Source organism: Poecilia reticulata, chromosome 8 (genome assembly GCF_904066995.2).
Source record: "Poecilia reticulata chromosome 8, P_reticulata-male-v2, whole genome shotgun sequence".
In the NCBI taxonomy this organism is placed as follows: Eukaryota; Metazoa; Chordata; class Actinopteri; order Cyprinodontiformes; family Poeciliidae; genus Poecilia; species Poecilia reticulata.
In genome coordinates this window covers 20,619,369-20,640,776 of record NC_088837.1, presented here as the reverse complement: position 1 = coordinate 20,640,776, position 21,408 = coordinate 20,619,369, and the positions used below count along the sequence as shown (strand labels likewise).

At 38.9% G+C, this 21,408-nt stretch overlaps 1 protein-coding gene across 1 annotated transcript; it reads left to right on the top strand.

Moving 5' to 3' along the window:
• Nucleotides 1-3,038: 3,038 nt before the first annotated feature.
• fbxl20 (F-box and leucine-rich repeat protein 20) lies at nucleotides 3,039-20,499 on the top strand. Its single transcript, XM_008417081.3, has 15 exons — nucleotides 3,039-3,420; nucleotides 8,586-8,647; nucleotides 9,944-9,998; nucleotides 10,114-10,188; nucleotides 10,308-10,402; nucleotides 10,511-10,579; nucleotides 10,662-10,757; nucleotides 11,599-11,725; nucleotides 12,033-12,107; nucleotides 13,788-13,918; nucleotides 14,014-14,074; nucleotides 14,211-14,255; nucleotides 14,361-14,417; nucleotides 14,523-14,735; nucleotides 17,673-20,499. The coding sequence occupies exons 1-15, from the start codon at nucleotides 3,379-3,381 to the stop codon at nucleotides 17,778-17,780; spliced, it is 1,311 nt and encodes a 436-aa protein (XP_008415303.1). The 5' UTR covers nucleotides 3,039-3,378; the 3' UTR covers nucleotides 17,781-20,499.
• The last annotated feature ends 909 nt before the right edge of the window (nucleotides 20,500-21,408 follow it).

Sequence of the window (21,408 nt, the reverse complement as noted above, 5' to 3'; positions counted from 1 at the left end):
GCGAATTAACCGGAAGAGGGGGTGCAGTCAATCTCGAAGGTATTCCAGTAACAGCCTATCACAAGAAAAAGCCCGCCTACTGCTCTCGCGATGGCGACACGGGAATGAGAAAGGTGGCAAGTTGCTCAACAACTGTTTGTACCCTGTCAGTTAATTTTAAATGATAACGTTTTGATTCCTAAAAGCAAAGCAGTCCTCATATTGTACTTTTCTTGTGGGTTTAATTTGACACCTACTAACATCAGATCATTATTATATTTCAGAGTTTCTTCATACAATAAAACGTTATTGTTTTTAGAACACTTTTTTACCAAACCGTTTCAAAGAAATCGTAATACTGAAGAAATGTAAGTAACACATATAAATAAAAAAAAGGACCAAACGCTTTTTAGTCGTCAAATTCAATGAAGGTCAATATTATTTCAAAGTAATTTATTCTAGTAACTTGATTCACAAACTGAAACACGTTAGACTGATTAATTATGCACAGATTGATGTTTTAAATTCTTCATTTCTGATTAAAGTATTGGTTTTCAGCTTCTACCTGAAAGCATGATGCCAGGGATTAAAATATTAACTATATATATGAGACTGTATTTGTGTGTGGGTTTTAGATATTTTTGCATTTGCAAACTACAACCTGGCCTTTTATGTTTGTTTTCCAATAAAGCCTTCTTCCTCCCTGAAAGGCCTTTCAGCTCATCTACAGAATACATTTCACTTTGGATAATAACACTGTTTTACCAGATTCACAAGGTTTTTGGCTTTTGTTCTGGGATTAATCTATGTTTTTTGAACAAAAATGCATTAATCTTCGGAACACATAACCCGCCTCTTTCCTGAGCAGTATATGTTTATACGTACATATAATTGTTTGAACAAATGAATACAGCACTTTCAAGCATCTGGAAATTGATCCCAAGGATGAATCTTGTGCAGCTCCACAATTCTCTTCCTGATGTCTTGGCTGATTTCTTTTGATTTTCCTGTTGTGTCACATCAAAACGCAGTGTGCTTCAGGTGTGGCCTAAAATACATCCACATAAAGGACTCCAATTAACTCAAATGTGTCAATTTACCTGTCAGGAGTTTATGGAAGGAAACCCAAAAGCTTGACCTGTATGTAAACTTCTGAATTCAAAGAAAGACACACACACAAAAAACCCCCCAATACATATATATAAAAAACGAGTTCTTGCTAGGTTTTCTGGCATTAAGCAAATAGAAATAATTTTGATAATTCTATCTTACCTAAGTCTAAATAATCCTTTTATGGATTTAGATAAATTCCTGAACTCCCTAAAATGTCAAATCTCTCTTCATTTAAGACAATATCATTATCAATGCCAATTTATTTATCTAGCACATAAAAACAACATAGACTGACCAAAGAGTTTTGTAGCTCAGTAAAATGAAACAAGATCACACACCGGAGCATTTTTTGACATAAAATGTATTATCTTAAAAGAAACGTATCAGAACGTGATGCGTCCACCACCCTGTTTGTCCATGGACATGGTGTTCTTTGGTGACGTGTAGTGTTGTTGTTTGTGCTAATACATGCTGTTTTGAAAAATGTCACACAAGCTAAACTTTGGTTTAATCAGACCACATGCTCACGTTCTTACTTTAGTTTGAATTTCGAAAAAAAAAATGGAAGCTTGCCCATGGAAGGTCATTAAGGTAATGTTATTTTGAAACATTATCTGTCCCACTTTTTTGTTGTATGTATTTTACCATCCACGTAGTTGCTACTGAAAAAAATACACCTTCTACCAAAACATCTAAGACAATTTTTAGTTGCTCAGTGACATTGCTCAGTGAGCTTTAACTGCACAATTTCCAAACCTCACTAAAATCTAATTTGTTTGGGTTGTAATTCCATTCACAAAGCTTTACCTAATGATAAGCAAACACTAAAAGAATAACTTCCAGATACCACAACATCCTTCAGAGGACTTTGTTGATAACAGATTTTTTTTTAGTTCTTTAGTTTTCTTTTTTTTTGTCAGAATTAAAATTTTCAGATCACCAAAGAGTTATTATTATGAGACAAAAATGTACTATTAAATAAATAAAATCATTTTTTCACTTGATAAATGCATTCTGCATGTGGTTCCACCATAAATTGTATAACATAAAATATCCCCCCAAAAAACATTGAGATCGACTTTCTGTGTACACCGTTTTTGTTTGTTTTTTAGTAAAATAACTAAAAAAACAATAACAACAACTTAATAACTGGAGGAGATTTGCAACCTTTTCATTTATATGTGACATTTTAGAATAGTCATTTGATTTAAAGGTTTATCCACACATTCATATTTGCCTGTGATTGTCATGTAAGATCTTTTTTTAAGTTAGCAAAACAAAAATAGAAAAAAATATATACTAGAAAAATGAACGGCTCGATATCATAAAAAGTTGATGCAGTGGCATTTTAAATTGGAAATCGTAATATGAGGATAAAAAGTATTAGATGACATTGACCTGTTGTCAAGCATGTGTTCCCAAGCATATAGCATGACGAACAGCCGTTCTGGATGCTGATTGGCTCCGATGGTCATGTGGGTGTGGTTAAAGGAAACGAGGAAGTGGCGATTCTCACTGTAATAACAAAAGTCGTAATGTATGTAAATATGATAGACTGTGGCATTTAAATGGCCAGCTGAGTCAGATTCATACAAAACAATTTAAATGCCCTGTTCGTCTTTCTGTTGCGCCATAAACAGAAATTAAAGATGTAAATCTTATCGTAGACTGTTTATTAATTGTGCGTGGGAAGATGGGGTAGTTTTATATTATATGATAATGCATTTCATCTGTATTTTGTGTTATGAAATTGTTTAGTTTTGTGAGGATTTCATATTTGTGACCGTTTCTATGAGTTCATGAAGCCTGTAGGGCCAGGTATTTGTGCTACGTGTGCGTGTTGAAAGGTTGACACCCCGCATTGATATCTTTACTTCAAGCTCCAGTGAACAAGTAAGTAATCCAAGTAGTCATTTTTCTGCGTGGGAAATACGTGACTTGATGCAACAGGATTATATTTAGTTTTTCTGAGAGGTGCAGACTCAGTTTTAGGCTCCCATGCCTGTTGGGCTATTGTGTGGATGGATATAAAGCCGCACGGGGGGGAGGAGGAGAGGGCGAGTAGATAAGAGGGAGAAGTGGTTTATTGGCTGGCTGCTGCCACTAAACCCTATTTTTTTTTCAACAAGAAAACAAGAGGACTTGTCGTTTGTGTTACAGGCCGTAAAGCAACAACATCGCAACCCCGGGAACAACGGGAGAGGACATGATAATCGTGGATCGGGCCCGTATTTCTATTCTGCAGCGCCTACGCCGAGCTCATTGAGTCGGTAGCCAACGTCCGACATGGGGAAGGAGGTAAACGGTGTTTCACGGAGCCGGTTTGAGGTGAGTTAACCTCGCATGTTGACTGACAGTCGGCGACACAGACACGACCGAGCTGTTAGAAGCATTAGCATGCGGTTCCGAACAATGGCTGTCGCTGTAATTATTTTTAAAAACGTCGTTGCAGCTTCCGCAGTCGGTGTTTAGGATTAGGTCAAAAACACTGTTGTTTTTGTTCGGACAACATACAGCCGAGGCCTGGCGTGTCATCTGGCTGGGGACACAGAACGCCGTTTTCCCGTCCAACCTCGTATTTCTTTCTCTGCTAAAGGCTAAACTTGGTGCTTAAAATGTTCACTTCTTTTACGTTTGCGCAGTCAAAACAAAGACAGCGAGGCCAGGGAACACGCCGAAGCGCAACTTTCGTACTTTTAGTCAGGGAATTAGTTTTTATTGTTGTCTTTTAAGCAGCTTTTTCTCTTTATAAACATGTAACACACATATGTATCGCTTTTGTTTGGGCCAACCCGATATTTGTGTACAACTGTGGTCGCGAAAGGGGGGCCTCTGCTTGTGAGTGCTACCCTCAAATACAAACAAATGACTACAAACTGCCTCAATATAACCTGCGTGGAAAGCAGGATGGCCACTTGGAGATGAGGTGCAGAAATTAATCGGAAGTATACCCAGAAACTTTGTTAGCTGAATATTTGGGAGAGATTGGGACATATACCACGTATCTCACCGGTGACATTGACCGGTGTAGCCTGAGCAGTTGATGTTGTTTAATCCCCAGCTAGCATGGGATTTGTGTGTGGTTTTATTTATTTTTAACGGCGCAACAGCTGACTGACTACTCAGAAGACTCAGGCCGTTTTACCTTCTGGCCCGACAGCTGCGGCCAATCTGCTAAAGCTAACTGGAATTCGGACAGGAGGAAACCGGAAATGGATTGTGCAGGCCTTCAATATAAAAGTACTTTTGTGAAGCAAAGTTTGAAGAGGATACGCCGGACAATATTTCTTTTACAGATTTACTTCTCTAACCCTTTCTGGACTTTCATTGTTGTGTGTGTGTGTGTGTGCTTTTTTTTCAAATTGATTGCAAAATGAGTACATGTTAATTTACCAAAATAAACATAAACCTATTTATCCATTGCATACATGCCCCTTATCATTTCATGGTCTTCAGTGGGAGTAGAACAAGAGGGGAGACACAAGCTGTATAAGTCACTGTCCCTAAATTACCTACGGACAATTTAGCAATACTAATAAAGCTAACTTTGATGTTTTTGACCTGTGGGAGGAAGTTGGAGTACCCGAAGAAAACCCATGCATGCACCAGGAGAACAAGCAGACTCCACGCAGAAAGACCCTGGCTCTATATTTTTCACACTCTATTCTGCCTTCATACACAAACCATTGTGTAACTTTTTTTGTACTTAAACCAATGCCTATCCATTTGTTTCTAGATTGGTTATGTCTGAAATTATTGCGATGAAAAGTAAGAAGATCATTGTTTTTGAGGATTAAAGTTACTTTAAAAACAAACAAAAAAAAGTCATCCTCTGCATTTATTTTATTGTGATCCCTGTTTTGCTTTTTGGCTTAAGTAGAATTTAACAGATTATGCTACTCGAGCAATCCAAAATGGTAGATGCTGTTTATTGAAGTCACGTAGCCACATTTTTTAAAATATAGCCAGAGGAATATATAGAAAGTTACTTGTGTGTCTTGCAGCGGGCAGCTATAAGTCATACTTGGAAAATATGGGAACAAAACTACAAGGCAACAGAATAATGTCAAAATAGTTGGGTAGCCTTTAATCAATTAACTTTTTTAGTTATAAGCTTCTTAAGATACTTTATGCGTTAACTAGAGGTCTTCAAGCACTTTCTAATAGTTATGGGCAAACCTTCAAATTATATTGTAAGGTGGAACATTTCTTTCATTTAGTTAATATCTCTAACACTAATGGGCCTCGTTCAAAAATGTAGACGTTTCTCGACTTTTACTTTGAAATGTCACAACGGAAGTCCACCTAAATTCACATCATCAACATAGCCTTTGTGTGGTGGCTCATAACCACAACAACCTAAGCTGCATTTCCAGTCTTGGCCTTCAACACTGAGGCTTCAGTTTTAGGTAAAAATGCCCCCAAAAAGGGACTCGTTTTAACATCGAATTAAAATGAGTCGTAATTTAATTAGAAAACTCAGTGCAGGTCAAATGCTTCCAAAATTATGCCATGAAATAGAAATATGAAGAAATTCAAATACTCTTACAGTATGAACGCAAATTGTATTAAGCCTTCTCTCAAAATTTGTTCATTTATAAATGTACTTTATTCCTGCATTTTGGGCTTGCAGCCTATTCATTAATAACTTCTAAATTAGTTGGGGAAAAAAATGCATTAATGTAATTCCCCATGGTGTGGAGTGTGTCTTTTAAAGCAATGGCAGAATCTGGAAACGGTTCGGGAAGTCATCAAAGAATTGACATGGCAACTAAAAGGTGGTCCTCATTTTGTTGATCTATCAACTTGCTGCCAGGATTTTAGACAAAAGCCCTCCAATAATCATTTTCTTTTTAAGAGTTTTGTCTTATTTCTATCTGTGTATTTATTTTTGTTTTGCGGTAATGGAAGCTTTAGGAGAAACAGGTTTGTTATTGTCGGGATGATTGCAAATAGTTTATAAATCAAAATTGGGTCAACTAGTTACAGGCGAGTTACAGGTATCGGAACATGTGAGTGGTTATGGTGTTTTTAATGCCACAGTTTTCAAATTTTCTCCCCCAAAAACAGATGACACACAAGCTACTATGGTAATTGGGGCTTTATGGAGCTTCGAGCAAAGTTGCACTGACCTTCCCCCACCTGTTGCGAGGCAATGCCAGGCAGAATAATAAAAAAAAAAGAAGCGTTTTAAAACTACAGTTGTCAAGGTACAGTCGACAAATCTGCCAAGTACACGACTGCTCAGGTTGGCTACGTGAGCATATAGACCAATTAGCCAACCAGTACAAGCTTCCTTTAGTCGCAGTGTAATTAGAGCTGAGCAGTAATAATTTATAATATTCTGCATAATTGACACTTGTGCTACCACTGAACTGAACAGTGGTGTTATACATTTTCTAAAGTGTATGTGTCATAACAATACATATTGATAACTTTATAACAAATAGTGATGTGGGTATATTATTTTAACAGCGATTCAAATATGCGTCACTGTTTTGTTTCTGTTTCAAATGTGACACTTAGCTGTGGTATTTTCTACCCAGTAATGTTAAACCGTCAGATTATCATACTGACCAATAGGCTCTATGCAGGGTCCTCTCTAATTGGTTTGTGTTAAGTGAGTTAAAGGGAGCATGCTTCCCTATAAAGGGGTCATAAATATGAGTCTTCTGAAGATACCCAAGTACAAGAATTTGAATTAAAAATGACTGAAAAAGAAATGCATTGCTGCAAAAAGTCCAAATAAATATTGCTCAGCATTTTTTAAAATTACAGGAAAATCTGACTCTTTTTAAGACAAATGTGTAGAAATGAGAAGTAGATCAAGACTTTGCGAAGTATTATATTTTGATTTCTAATTTAACTACGACAGTGCTGTGCAGAAAATCATTTCTGTATTAAACCGCAGAGGCAGTTTGGTCTGTGTGTCTTGTCTATGTAGATTCCTAAACCTAAATTACTTTATTAAGCCACAAATGTTAAACATGTATTACACATTTTTTCTGTTTGAGCCATTTTAAGCAAATGAATAGTACAATATAATGTCTAATTACGGTTCCGTGGCATTTCCTGAAAAATTTCTAAGATATTTCACTGTGCTTCACTGGGTTCCTTAACTGCACGTTGGAGCTTTTCAAGCTTTCTCTCAGACTTGCTTTACAGATTATAGTTGACCAGTGGAGACAGCATAATGCTTGCATTCATGCAGCATTAGGTTCATTTTATGTTAGATTACAAAAGGAGACAGTGTATGCCTGGTAAACAAACATGCACATCTGCCTCCCTGGAAATGGCTCTGGACTATTTGGCCAAAAAAGAAGTACTCTGGAAAAGTGAGCCCTTGCAGCCAGTTTGCCCCAAATCCAAACAGCGAATGTCTGTCACTTCCTTTTCCCTCAAAAATTTTACACGTCTGTGCTGGCAGGCAACCGCTTGTGTAGACAGCTGTGTGTGTGTGCGTGTGTGTGTATGCAGAGTGTGTGTTTATCAGAAAGACATAGAAAGGCTTTGAACCAAAGGCCCACTGGCTCTAACGGTCCAAGCATTAATTTCAACCGGCAGACATCTCAGTTTGTTTTTATTATTTCTGCAGATGAATGGGTTGAACTGCCACAATGTCCAAAGCCATTGTGTGGTTTGGGACGCCCATAATAAAAGCAGCCCACTGTTGGGTGTCGTAAATTATTGCTATTGTTTAAAGGCGGTAAATAAACTTTTAATTTTGTTTTAATTGTTGGATGGCTGATCTGTTTAACTGACAAAATGGCAGATCAGCGCTAAGAAAATGCCTTAGTTTAATGTCTAAGGGAAACCCTGAGTGACGCCCCCTTACCACTGGCACTTTGGTTTGGATTTATTGTTCCCCAAGCCTGAGCTGGGAGTAAGGATTGCTTCATCTGTGGGTGCTCCCAAACATCAGTCTTCCATTCTGCAATCTAGCACAGGCCAGAATTTCTTCCACAAATCAGTAGGGTACCCTTTATTTTTGAGACAATGGGTTTGTAATTGCATCTATAATGTTAATTTACACACAAACGAAGACCGTTTGTGTGCGCGAATTAAAGGGCTTTTATTTGTGGTTTCTCAGCATGCGGTTATTTGTTTGGAAATCCATCAGACGGTTGCAGGAAAAGAGCCGTGAAAGATGCAAGCTGGCTGATTCTGGGGTGAACTCGCAGAACTTGCTGATGTGCAAACTCTTTAGTGTAAACAGAAGAATTGAGATACTGTGCACCAAAAATGATAACATCAAAGCAAAGGCCGTCACAGCTGCTTGTCTGCAAGACAAAGTCCGCTCCTGTTGATTTTCTTAGAGAATCCCAAATATCCATCTTGCGTTCTGCGTTCTTTCCACAATTACTAAAAATTCCCTCTAGATCAACTTCTGCCAATGAATTTGCCCATCAGTGTAGTGGACTTCTTTTTTTAGGGACTAAGTCACTTTGAGACGAGCCGGCAACACTGATATCCTCTCTTTTTTTTTGTTTCAGATGTTCACAAATAGTGACGAGGCAGTCATCAATAAGAAGTTGCCTAAGGAGCTGTTGCTACGGTGAGTGACATTTCAGGACCTTTGAGTCAGCGTATCTGCAGGTTTTGTAAGTTTGGGGGGGGGGGACTGAGATGTAAACTACTAAAATTAAGCCAATGCCACTAAAGCCCCACCTCTTCCTTTCTGCAACCCTTAAGCACCACATTCACAAACACACCCGCACGCTGTGCATTTTGCAATCATATCATGTATGCTCACTGGCCCAACCACCCATTTTCCCTTTTAATACCCAACTTGCTCTGCTCCCCGAATGCTATAAGTGTAATTAAAAACAGATGCCGGTGGCTATAAAACATTTAAATTGATTTCAGACAAAAAAAAAAAAAAGAACTCAAATCCCTTAGTAAACAGAAAATGAACACCATAACTCAACCCTGGTCCATGCCAGACAATCTCGCTGCACTGCGACTCCTTGGCCAGGTGCAGAGCTGCAATTTCTGAAGTTGGCAGATGGTGCTGCGACTTGCTGTTTCCCTACTTCGACCCCAATATGCTTTTAGCTGCATTGCAAGATCCTGTAGATATTTAACTTGGATCCTTTTAGTGTCTTTGTCTTGCTTTTAAGAAAATGAAGCTTTCCCACAGAGAGAGTAAGCAACTACTCTGTGTACATTCAGTGATGTTGGCTGGTTTACTCTCTGCCTGGTGCTGCGGATGCAAGCAGCTGTAGCATTGACCTGAGGGCAACCTAAAATCATCAGACAGTCAAACAGTTATTGGCAGCAAAACAACTGTGTTTAGTGGCTCGGATGAGAAGCAACCCTACATGTGGATTATACAACGATCGTTCATAACTCAGTCCTTACTGTTTCTTTTCCTGAGAGGATTTTTCAACCTGCTTTTAACAGTCAATAGGATTCATAATTGAATGTTTTTGAAAAGGTCATGCAATATTTGTGGCTCTAAACCAATTTTATTTAGGTGGACTCAGGACAAAAAATGTCTCTTTGGATTGTAAAGGTTGCAGACCCTGCTCTAGGATGCCATTCAAGTGTTTTACTAGAATTAGACCTTTCACTATGCCACTTTAATGTTTTTAGTGATTTGTATGCTTTCCATATGCCTTTAATAAAGCTTGCTAATGAAATATAGTGAAGATTAGGTCTTCCAATGAGTTGATATGTATGTAGTTACTCTGCAAAAATAATTTCCCAACATAATTTAAAAACTGAAGCAACAAAATTAGCTAAAGCCAACATTTGTCACTGCCAAAACACTGGCCATGACTGCAGCCTAAAGAAGCATCTTGCAGCCACGGGGACCAGAGTCTTTAAATCGTCCCCGTCTGTCTTCCAGAATCTTTTCCTTTCTGGATGTGGTGACACTCTGTCGATGTGCCCAGGTCTCACGGGTGAGTCTGTGTTCACTGTTACCATATCTGCATGTTTTCTGCTCGTGTAAGTAGTCGGCAGGCGTAGAAGCGATGTCGACTCTTAAAATGTCTGCGTCCGTTTCTTCGCCCTCAGTCCTGGAATGTCCTGGCCTTGGACGGCAGCAACTGGCAGCGAATCGACCTCTTTGATTTTCAGAGGGACATTGAGGTGAGAAAATCCTGAGTTGGTTCCTAATTTACTGGTTATATCACTTAAGATATTACCGAGGAGATAAAATAAGTAATAGGAGTGGCCATATGTGATGGAGTTTTTGTGTTTTGTTGCAGGGTCGGGTGGTGGAGAACATTTCAAAGCGATGTGGGGGCTTCCTTAGAAAATTGAGCCTAAGGGGTTGCCTGGGTGTTGGTGACACCGCCTTGAGGTGAGTTTGCCAGAAACCTAAGCCAATCAAATACTCACTTCAATCTAAACATTACACAGGAAGAATCCGTACTGTGTTTACTGCTATTAAATCGATTTGTCTCTGCAGGACTTTTGCACAGAACTGCAGAAATATTGAGCTACTTAGCTTGAATGGCTGCACCAAGATTACTGACAGGTTTGTGTTTAGCTCATGGAGCAGTGCTGTATCACACTTATTTTTTTTTGAAAATGTAAACATTTTTTCTCTGTCTCTGCAGCACGTGTAATAGTCTCAGTAAGTTCTGTCCAAAGTTAAAGCACCTGGACCTCGCCTCCTGTACCTCAATCACCAACCTGTCTCTTAAAGCTCTCAGGTATGTTGCATCAGTTCTGGGTCAGAATGTACAGAATTACAAACAGCCCTCTTAAAATGTTAAGCCTTTGTGATGTACTGTGGTAAAACTTGGAATCTTTACTCATCTTTTAACGTAACCTATATGCTAAAAAACGTAACTACACAACAAATTAATATGTTATGGGGGTTAATAACATAATAAAGGGCTGTCTTTACCTGTCTTATTACTTTGTTTGAAGCCCCTTTTGATTCAGTTTCAGCTTTAGGTGTTTTATCACCATCCCAGTTCTTGACTTATTTGTTCTCTCTATCAAGGAAAAGTTCTCCAGATGAATCGTTTTGTGATGACACTGTCAGATTTAGATCTGAACTCTATCTGAGCCTTTCCAAGACTTTAATTTTATTAATTGTTTGTTGTATACTTGGACTCATTGTGATGGCATAAAATGAAATCATATATTACCTTTCAGCTGACATCTGAAGGTTGAGCATCTGAACAAACGGATAGTTTATATATTATTCATTATTATCCCCTTAAAACATGTAATTGTCCTCTAAAGAAAAGCAGCCCCTCAACATGATGGTGCCCCCACCATGCTTTATTGCTACTCGGTTTCTTTGGTGATGAACTGTTGTTGTGTCAAATGAATGTGGGGATTGTAGTTCAAAGGTTTAAGTGTGGTTTCTTTAGACCTTAACAGAACTGGGACATTTTACCCAGGTTGAATATTTTCTTTGAAAGAGAAACTTTTTTTTTTTTCCAAGAGAAAAAAAAAATACCTGGAATTTTATCCTCTGTTATCTGCTGTCATTGACTTGCATTTGCAACACCTCATCTCACACCTCTGTCCGTCCTTTAGTGAAGGTTGCCCTTTGCTGGAGCAGCTGAACATTTCCTGGTGTGATCAGGTCACAAAGGATGGCATCCAAGCTCTGGTGCGCTCCTGTCCCGGGCTCAAAGGCCTCTTCCTAAAGGGCTGCACACAGGTACTGCTGGGTGTACTACCAGTTCCTTGTATTGTTTTCTAATTAAAATAAGCAAACAGAATGAGTGACTTCCTGTTCAGCGGAGGAGGTTTTCAGGTACAAGAGATGCTGGTTAGTATTTGCACCAACAGAATGTTGCATGCAGCCATTTTATTAACAGTCAACAACCTTGCATTCAAAAACGGTTCAAGGTGTCACAGATCGCTCTGATGTCAAACAAATTAGACGAATCACTGGCTTCAACGGGATTTGTAAAGAGCGTCATTTAATGACTGAACATCTAAGCATTGATACTTTCTTCCCATAGCTTGAAGATGAGGCTTTGAAGCATATCGGAGCACACTGTCCAGAGCTGGTTACTCTCAACCTGCAGACATGCTCGGTAAGTGCAACAACAAAGACATGATGTTTGTACTGAAATACAAGGAAGATTAGGTTGTTGTAACCTAATAGTTAGTGTTTTAAAGAAACGCTGCACCGATGCTACAAAAAGCTGATCTTATTCACTGAAGACATTCCTTAACGGCTTATGGAACAAGTAGTTTAGCACTTTGTGCTCTTTGCTGCGCAAATACTGCGGGGAAGTTGGGAACTGCTCAATTGTCCTTAGGGGAAATTGCTTTGTTCAGTGTCGTTAAACGAATAAGCTCATTATCTCAAGGTATTTAATGTTTGTTGTCTCTGAATTACTTGCAGTACCGGTCTGGTGCTCAGAAGAAGCAAAGTGACCAAAGTAGTAAAGCATCAATATTCAGGGAGGATTTCTTTCTCTCCTGCAACTTAAGAGTCCCTTGTAAATCTTCATCCAGGTGCAACTCTTTGTCACATTTGCTGTAAAAGTCCTTCTGCTTCCTCCAAGATTCTTTCCAATCATTTATAACTCTTAAGTTCTGAAAGAGTTTTACTCTGGTATGCAAAGGCATCTTTCCTAAATAAAGGTCACGACTCAAGCAAGAGAACTTGCTTGAGTTCAAAGTGTTTGGGTGAGAGTGAGGTACCCAGTGTTTTACGTACTTATTAATGTCATTCTAGCTCATAATTTGGATTAGATGGAGGTCAGACTGCTTAATCTTTCAGTGCAGGAGGCAAGTTCAACTTTCATAGATGCTTGGATACTTGTCAGGTTTATGTTTGGTTAGCTTTTGAATATTAAAAATAGGCCCGTCACGATGACTGTCACACACTTTTATTCTGCACCGTGCTCTTAACATTACCCCTCCTCATAAAAGTACTCAAAATATGTCCAATGTCAAGCTGAATCAATGTGAGTAGTGTTTACAAAAGCTTGCATAAGATATCCTCTGTTTCTGGTGAGCATCTCTCTGTTTGAACCGACTGTCATATGCTCCAGCAGCTGCCTGATGACACTTTTGTTTCACGCATTATGTGACCACTTATAGCCTTTGGTCCCCAGTGTATAAAGGGCAAGCTTATTTCAAATAAATGTGCTAAAATATCCGTCTTTAGTCTCTGTATGCAATGATTCAGCCTAATTTTAGTGTTTTTAGTTTTAGTTTGGCTTATTTTGCCAAATTAAAATGCAGATCAAAAGACATTAAGGAAATTATGAAGTACGATCATATAGAAAAACGTGAAACATAAAAGCACATTTACAAAGTTTTAGTGAGAATTTAAATGGAATGTGTAACAATGCAAATGTGCCATTAAGTAAATTTTAAGTTGAACCCAATTAGTTGTACATCTGCTTTTTATTTATAGTGTTAATCATAGTGGGAATAATGAGATTTCATTCCAAGCCAGAAATTCCATGTAGTCAACTTTTGAATACACTTGTCTTAAGAAAGTGCAGATGTTTTTTTTTTTTTTCAAATTCTGTTGACTTTTATTTATTATTCTGGTTAAACACTTCAACCTTTATATTTTTTAATCTGGCTTCTGCAAAAAAAAAAAAAAAAAATGCAGAAACAAATTAAATGCTCTCCTAAACTGAGTTTATGGGCGTAGACAGATTTTACTCTTCACTGCTTGGAAACACAGCAGAGTGTAAAATTGAATGAAAATTTTTAAAGTTTTCTTTTTTTTTTCTTCCTCAAATGAGCAGCAGATCACAGATGATGGCCTCATCATTATTTGTCGGGGTTGCCACCGCCTGCAGTCTCTGTGTGTGTCGGGTTGTGCCAACATTACAGACGCCTTCTTGCACGCCCTGGGACAGAACTGCCTGCGTCTCAGGTACATCTACGTTCTCACCTTTACTGGAAACTTATCAATTAAACACTCGCATAATCTCTATCAAATTATTGCATAATTTCTGTTCATTCTCCCAGAATATTAGAAGTGGCTCGCTGCTCTCAGCTCACAGATGCTGGCTTTACTCCATTAGCAAGGGTGAGTTGTGGTGTTTGCCTAATGCGTGCCAGCAAGACTTTTGTATTTTGAAAATTTTAACTTAAACTGACTTTACATTGAAATCAATAACCATAAAGTATGTCAGATTAATTAAAATGCTTTTTTTTTTTTTTAGAATTGCCATGAACTTGAGAAGATGGATTTAGAAGAATGTGTACAGGTGCATACAAATATTTAAAGTATTGATACTGCAGACATTGTGATGTATAATTTAAACGGCAAGATTTTTTTTGATTTTTGATTTTTTTTTTTTTTTACACACCAGATCACAGATGTAACTTTGATCCAGCTGTCCATTCACTGTCCTCGTCTGCAAGTCCTGGTGAGTCTGTGTTCTCCTCTCCAGCATTGTTTTTGCTCCCATTACATTTGAAATCGCATCTTTCGTTCCTTTTGACTAACCCGTGGCGCCCCTGCGTTCCCTCAGAGTCTGTCTCACTGTGAGCTGATAACGGACGACGGCATCAGACACCTCGGCAGCGGCCCCTGCGCTCACGACCGCCTGGAGGTGATCGAGCTGGACAACTGCCCCCTCATCACAGACGCCTCGCTGGAGCACCTGAAAAGCTGCCACAGTCTGGATCGCATCGAGCTTTATGACTGCCAGCAGATTACCCGCGCAGGCATTAAAAGACTACGGGTAAGCTGTATTGGCTGATGATTCACACGCATGAAATCATATATTACCTTTCAGCTGACATCTGGAGGTTGAGCATCTGAATCATTCACACACATGATTCTGTAAACGTTTGTTTTCTCAAGGCAACGTATGTCTCTTATAGTGTGAGATTGATTTATATTACAGTGTGCACATATGTGATGTTAGGGAATTCTCTGTTCAAATTGATTTTTTGCTTCTCTACTAGAATATAAATGTTTTGCTGCCCAGGTTTTCTGCTTATAAATAACGACAACAAAAATTGTTTTATTGTGACCCTTTTCTTTGTAAGGCAAACTTGACTTCAGTGCCTTGAAAAAGCATCCGCACCTCTTGAACTTTTCCACCTTTTTCACTTTATGAACGCAGACATTAATATATACAGAATGCACAATTATTAAGCAATTCTTATTTTTGAGGATTATTTTTTTATTAATCACAAACGACTGCACAGTGGCGCAGTTGATAGAACTGTTGTCTTGCAGCAAGAAGGTTGTGGGTTCGATTCTCAGCCCCGGTCTTTAAGCATGGAGTTTGCATGTTCTCCCTGTGCATGCGTGGGTTTTCTCCGGTTTCCTCCCACAGTCCAAAAACATGACTGTCAGGTTAATTGGTGTGTCTAAATTGTCCCTAGGTGTGTGTGCATGGTTGTTTGTCCTGTGTGTCTGTGTTGCCCTGCGACAGGCTGGCGACCTGTCCAGGGTGACCCTGCCTTTCGCCCGGAACGTTGGCTGGAGATTAGCACCAGCAACTCTCCCGACCCCACTTATTTACACCCTTGTTCCTTAGTGGAGGGAGTGGAGTGTCTCCACACCCTTGTCACTCCACTAAGGGACAAGGGTGTAAAGAAAATGAATGGATAAATCACAAACGATGCCGCTTTCGCTCAACCTGTAATGCTTATAAACCTGAGATATTCTCAAAACAAAGCCAAAACCTCACATGTACTTTCTATGTGCACAATTATTGCTTATGCGGAATTATTACTTTCACTTTATTATTTAAGTATGAATTACATACAACCCAAAACTTTCCAATAAATGCTCCTAACATTTAAAAAAAACAACAATCGAGTGGCTGTTACGGCCACCGTTCTTTTCAGTAAGTGACAAACCGTCTTTTCATGGAGTCTGTCTGTCAACGATCAACTTTCTGTGCAGCAGCAACTGCAGCCTCCCAGACACTGTTCAGAGAGGTGGACTGTTTTCCTTCACTGGAAATCTGTAAAAAAAAAAAAAACTTCCATGAGTTGTCAGTTGAGTTCAGGTCAGGTGAGGAAAGTGGCCATTTCATAAGTTTTTGCCATCTTCAGTGCTTCTACTTGCTTACCATGCAAAAATAAAAAGTCCTGCATTAAAGTCATTCTCTTTTTGAAAGATGCGGACTCCTTCTTGTTGAAGAAAGTGTTTTATAAAACTGGAGGAAGGCTCTGGAGATTTTCTTTTTTTGTTTTGCCTTGAACCCGAAAAGGTCCAGCTAGTTTATTTTTAGTAACACCAGCCCATACTCGCCTCCACTTTGCTGGTGTTTGAGTTGATGTGGAGTTTTGTGCCCCTTTGTTTTTTGTTTTCATATCGTTAATCTTCTTGATCTATGGAAGACGAATAGGAAAAAAAAACAACAAACAAAAGAATTCTCTTTTCTAAAAATTCTTGAGTCAGAGTCTTTTTTTTTTTTTTTTTTAGTGACCCTAATCGTCTTCTGTCTTGATCAGCAGGAATATTTAATGTTAGCCAAAGTGTATTTTCTTGTACATGCATAACATGGTAGATTTGGTATCAACAGTCACAAATAAAAGTTAGTATTTTGCAAAGGGAACAAAAGCATCACCTGTCAGTTTGTAGCTGACAGGTGATGTTTGTAGTAGGAGAGGTTTCGAGGATGTGCGTGTGTTTTTCTATTTAATTTAGTGATCAGACACTTTAAACTTTTTTCTCTCTTTCTTGGGAGCCCTTCTTTCCCTCTGTAGCTGCTTGTAGCACTTAGTATCAGTCAGTAGCTCATTGGCGGAAGTGAGAACACGCGCTAAATAGTAAAACATTGTTTCACAAAACCTCGAGGCAGATAATTTGACTCCAGGAGTTTTACCCATGTTGTATCTGCCAAGATTTGAAGCACTGAAATGTACAAATCCAAATGGTTGCAGTGTTTTTATTTAGGGGTGCCACAGTAAAGTGGGGTGAATACAAATCCACACCAGACTCTTGATTTTTGACATTGAAAAAAACCCTGTAATTTAATTATTTCATTGAGATTTATTTAAAATGCATTGAGGTTTAGTTGAAACGTGATGCATATGAACATACTCCTCTCTGCCTGGCTCTAGATATCTATAGAAAAGCAGCTCCTAAGAAAAGATCATTTCAGACATGAATTTATCTCGATAATTTTGAAGGGCTTCAGTAATGCATTGACAGGTCTTGTTTTTGTTTTAATCATAAATTAGACTCCGAAGTCTTAATGTTTGTTCTTTTCATTATGCGTCTTGCATAAAGCGGTTGGAGCTAGCTCCAACACTAACATGCTGCTTGCACACTAGTGATTCATGTGATTCAGGTGCATACAGCGACGCTCCATATTTGGAGCAGCAGACTTGTTGCAGTCGTTCCCCCACCAGCAAAGTTTTAAACGTGGAAGGTAATCAGAGGACAGAGAGTTTGTTTAATGTTTTTCCAAACTGAATTTTGATTTCTGACTCACTGCACCGCCCACAAGGAGCTGGTAATCGCAAGCTGGGCTCGTCATCGTTTGATCTCAGGCCTGCCCGCTTGATTTAGATGCGAATCAATCATAGCGGGACGACGCTGGTAAACAGGAGTTTGTTGCCAGTGGAAGACTGACTCAAGTGATGCTCCAATTTTTTTAATTTTTTTTTTCTGAGGCGTTAACAAATTTCCCATTTTTCTTCCTTCCTCTCAGACTCATCTGCCTAACATCAAAGTGCACGCGTACTTCGCTCCTGTCACTCCGCCCCCCTCCGTCGGGGGCAGCCGTCAGAGGTTCTGCCGCTGCTGCATCCTGCTATGATGCAAAGACAAGACCTCCACCCCCGCCCCTCCTCCTGCAAACCTCCCTACTCGGCGTGTTCCTCCCCCAACCCAATGCCACACCGTCTCGTCTTCTAAAGAAAAAGGATACAGGAAACTTCATGCTGGTGTGCCCGCTCTGCTTTCTTCTTTCTCGGAGCTCCAGAGAACGACGGAGAACCAAACGGGATTCAAGATTCTGGATGAACTACTCTGGAAACGGTTTTGAGTCCCAAATCATACACGGTTAACACGAACATCGGTGGGCACATCAGTATTATTAAGAGGGGCTGTGCGAATAACAGCTGTGTTCATCAGTGCTACAAGATTTTCCTTTCAATCAAATGAAGTATGGACAACTCCCCCCTCCACCCTTCCAGTAAAACTGAGGATTTTCACAAAGATCCCCTCCTCCCAGTTTTTTTTCCCCCTGGTTTCGAAGGTCACTCAAAAGCTACCTCTAAACAGGAACTGCACTTGAGTAAGACCGACGTTTGCTGATTTATTTCAAAATAAAAGCAGCAGTGACATAGCTGAAAAACTGCCAACACCTCCAACACACACACACACACACATGCACACACAGCAGCAGAGAGCAATTATTTTTGTTCCTTTTAAGAATATCTGCAGCCATTTGCACCTACAATGAAAAAGAGAAACAATGATCAGACACTTTACTAACACACGCTGGCGCCCACAGCCGTTCTCCTCTCGCCTCTCTCCGTTACAATCAGGCGCTTCAAGATACTGAAGAGAATAGAAACAAAAGTTGAAATATTTTTCTAGAACTCAGACTCACAAGTCGGGACATAAGAAGATGCCAAATGTTGCATGTGACTCCTAGTCCTTTTTTTTTTTTTTTTTTTTAATAAAAAATAAAAAATAAAATAAATAAGTGTAAATATATAGGATTGCAAGTCGAAGCCAGCTAAGAAGCAGCAACAGGACAGTGACGTAAGCTGTGGGTGGAGACATCCACCCATCAGAGGTAGCTCCAGCAAAGTCGGAGCATGCTCGTTTACACACTGATCTGCTGGGGAGTTTAAGCCAGATCTGTCTGATTTGCTGGCCTGTTACAGCTTATGTTAACAACAACAAACTTTTCTTTTTTTTTTTTTTATTTCCCCGAGAAGAAGTGTAAAAATAAGACCCAACATCACTACAGGAATTCAAGCTGAAGGACAATGGAAAGATAAAGCCAACTTAAAAAAAAAACCTCAACAACAATCAATCCTAGATTGTTTACTTTCAGTTAGTTTGAGTTCACTGAGTTGCTTTTTCTTTCGCCTGGAGGACTAAGGAAGCGGTAGTGGTCGAGAGCCTCAGTTCCTCGGAGGCCTTGCAGGGATCCTTCCGGCCGTCCGGGACGAGCGACCCTGAAGCCGCTCCGAGAGAAAGCTGACTGAATCTGAGGCCTGCAGCGGCGGAGCTTCTAAAGGACTTCAGCTCCGTGGCCCTTTGAAGTATTGAAGCCTTTTCTTATGAATCGCCCTGTCCTGCTCTCACACCTGCTTCATTCTATCTCTTTATATAAATGTTTTTTTTTGTTTGTTTTTTTTCCCCCCTCCCCTTCTGGCTGTAATTTCCTCTGAGTTTTTCACTCTCTTTGTTTTGCTGTGGTTTGGATTCTGTCTCCGTTGTGTTTGAAGCCATGAGTCCCGTCTCTACGGAATGATTTTAAGCCTAATTTCCGATCCCGGTTTTGATCTGATGGAGTTTGTTTTCATTAAGTTTGTTACTAAATGTGTAGCATTTGTCCGTGGGAAGTATTGGCATCAGTGCAATCGTACTTTTTTTGTTTTGTTTTTAACTACATATAAGTTGGGGTTAAGGGCGATTATTGCTGAATGTTTTAATCGAGGAGAAGGATCTTATCGCAGCAGAATGATTCTCATTTCCACCCACACGCATTTTTTATTTGCCTTGTTTTAAGAAAAAGAAACCCTTTACTCAATGTTCTCTGCCTAAATGCTTCAAACAAAGCGATAAATAAGGGTATTTGTCACCAATTTAATGTGCATTGCAACAAATTGGCATTTGCCAAATCCAAAATTATGATTCTATTCGGTGCACATTTTTTATTTTATTTTTGGAAGGGGCTTTACGAAAGTATTTGTAAAGAGAGGAGTGTGTAAAGTTTGGAAAAGGTGACAGACTCTGTCTTTGGGCTCCAGAAGACAAGATTTTAATCCGGGATGTAAAACCTGCTTGTCCTCAAGTTCACCAGTGCAGCTAATAGCGACGTGCTTTCAACCTGCTCCTGAACGTTTCATGTGTATTAAAGAATATGTCATTTGATGCTTCAAACAAAAAAAACAAAAAAAAAAAGAAGAGAGAAAAACACTACAAGTTCCACCTTGAACTTATGTTTCCAGAGCAGTATCAAACTCTTATCTTTATATCTGCGCTCTAGGTCCCCTGGTTTACATGGAAGTTGGAGCCATCACGCTCCGGTTCTGTTCGTCTAATGCACGTTTTGTCCTAAACACTGGAGTCAGGTTAAGGAGAAAGGCAGAAGAAGCTGAATCAACAGTGTCTGTGTCGGAGGCAGAAGATTTGACACCTGAGAAATATAAAAAAACAAAAAAAGAAAAACGGGAGTTTTGGAAGTGACTGTAGTTCATATATTTACTGTAAATCTTTTCCTTTTTTCTTTCTTTTTTTTATAATTAACCAATATAAAGAAATATGTACGTATGAATAAATATATACCTATATTATTAAGACTTGTGTTTTTATTTTAGGTTTGTCATTGTTGACAGTAGGTGGCAGCAGAGATCAGGTTATAAATGCTGATTCCATCATTGCACAGTTAACACGAACATCGGAGTCATTATGCGTCTGCAAAATGCCAAACATCTAATAATTCAGGGTTTTTTTTTAAAACCCCCAGTTCAGTAAATTGACCTGCGATCAATTCTGGTTTTAACTTGATTTAAAATATTTCCTTGTTTCGTTTACCACAACCTGCTTACGAAAAACTATTTAAGAACTCTTGAGTAATTTGAATGGAAAATATTTTTTTCTTGCATTAATATCCCACATGTGGGTGCTTCAGGTTATATCTGAGTAAGATAAGATCTGTAACTATTCGCAATATGCATATTGTCAACAAAATACACCGGCTGTCAGATTTATGACAAGATGTCATAATTCTGTGCCAATTTAAGTCTTAATCAGCATCTTTTTCCAATTAAAAATGCTGATTTCGAATTTCTAAATGCATAAATTTATAAAAATTTTTAGTCAACCTTTTTTCTTTGCAATCATCCCTTCATCTTGGAAGGCTTTCCACAATATTTAGAAGCGTGTTTATGGGAATTTTTTATTTTTTTGCCTTTCTTCCTAAAGTTCATTTGTGTGGCTGGACAATGATAAATGGCCACCTTGTTGTCTCTACTCTTACTTTATATTAAGTTGCTTGTTTTAGCAATCTTGCATCACTTATTGTGGAACAAATAAAGACTTAATTTGGAGTTTAAAAATGTTATAGTTGATATATACGTCATATCCAATCATTTTTAAAAGGAGAGTTAAAAATAAAAGTTGCCCATAATCTCTTGAGGACAAGCCACCGCTGATGTAAGCTAAATTTCAGAGTTAAATTTTTCTGCCCGCATTCTTCTACA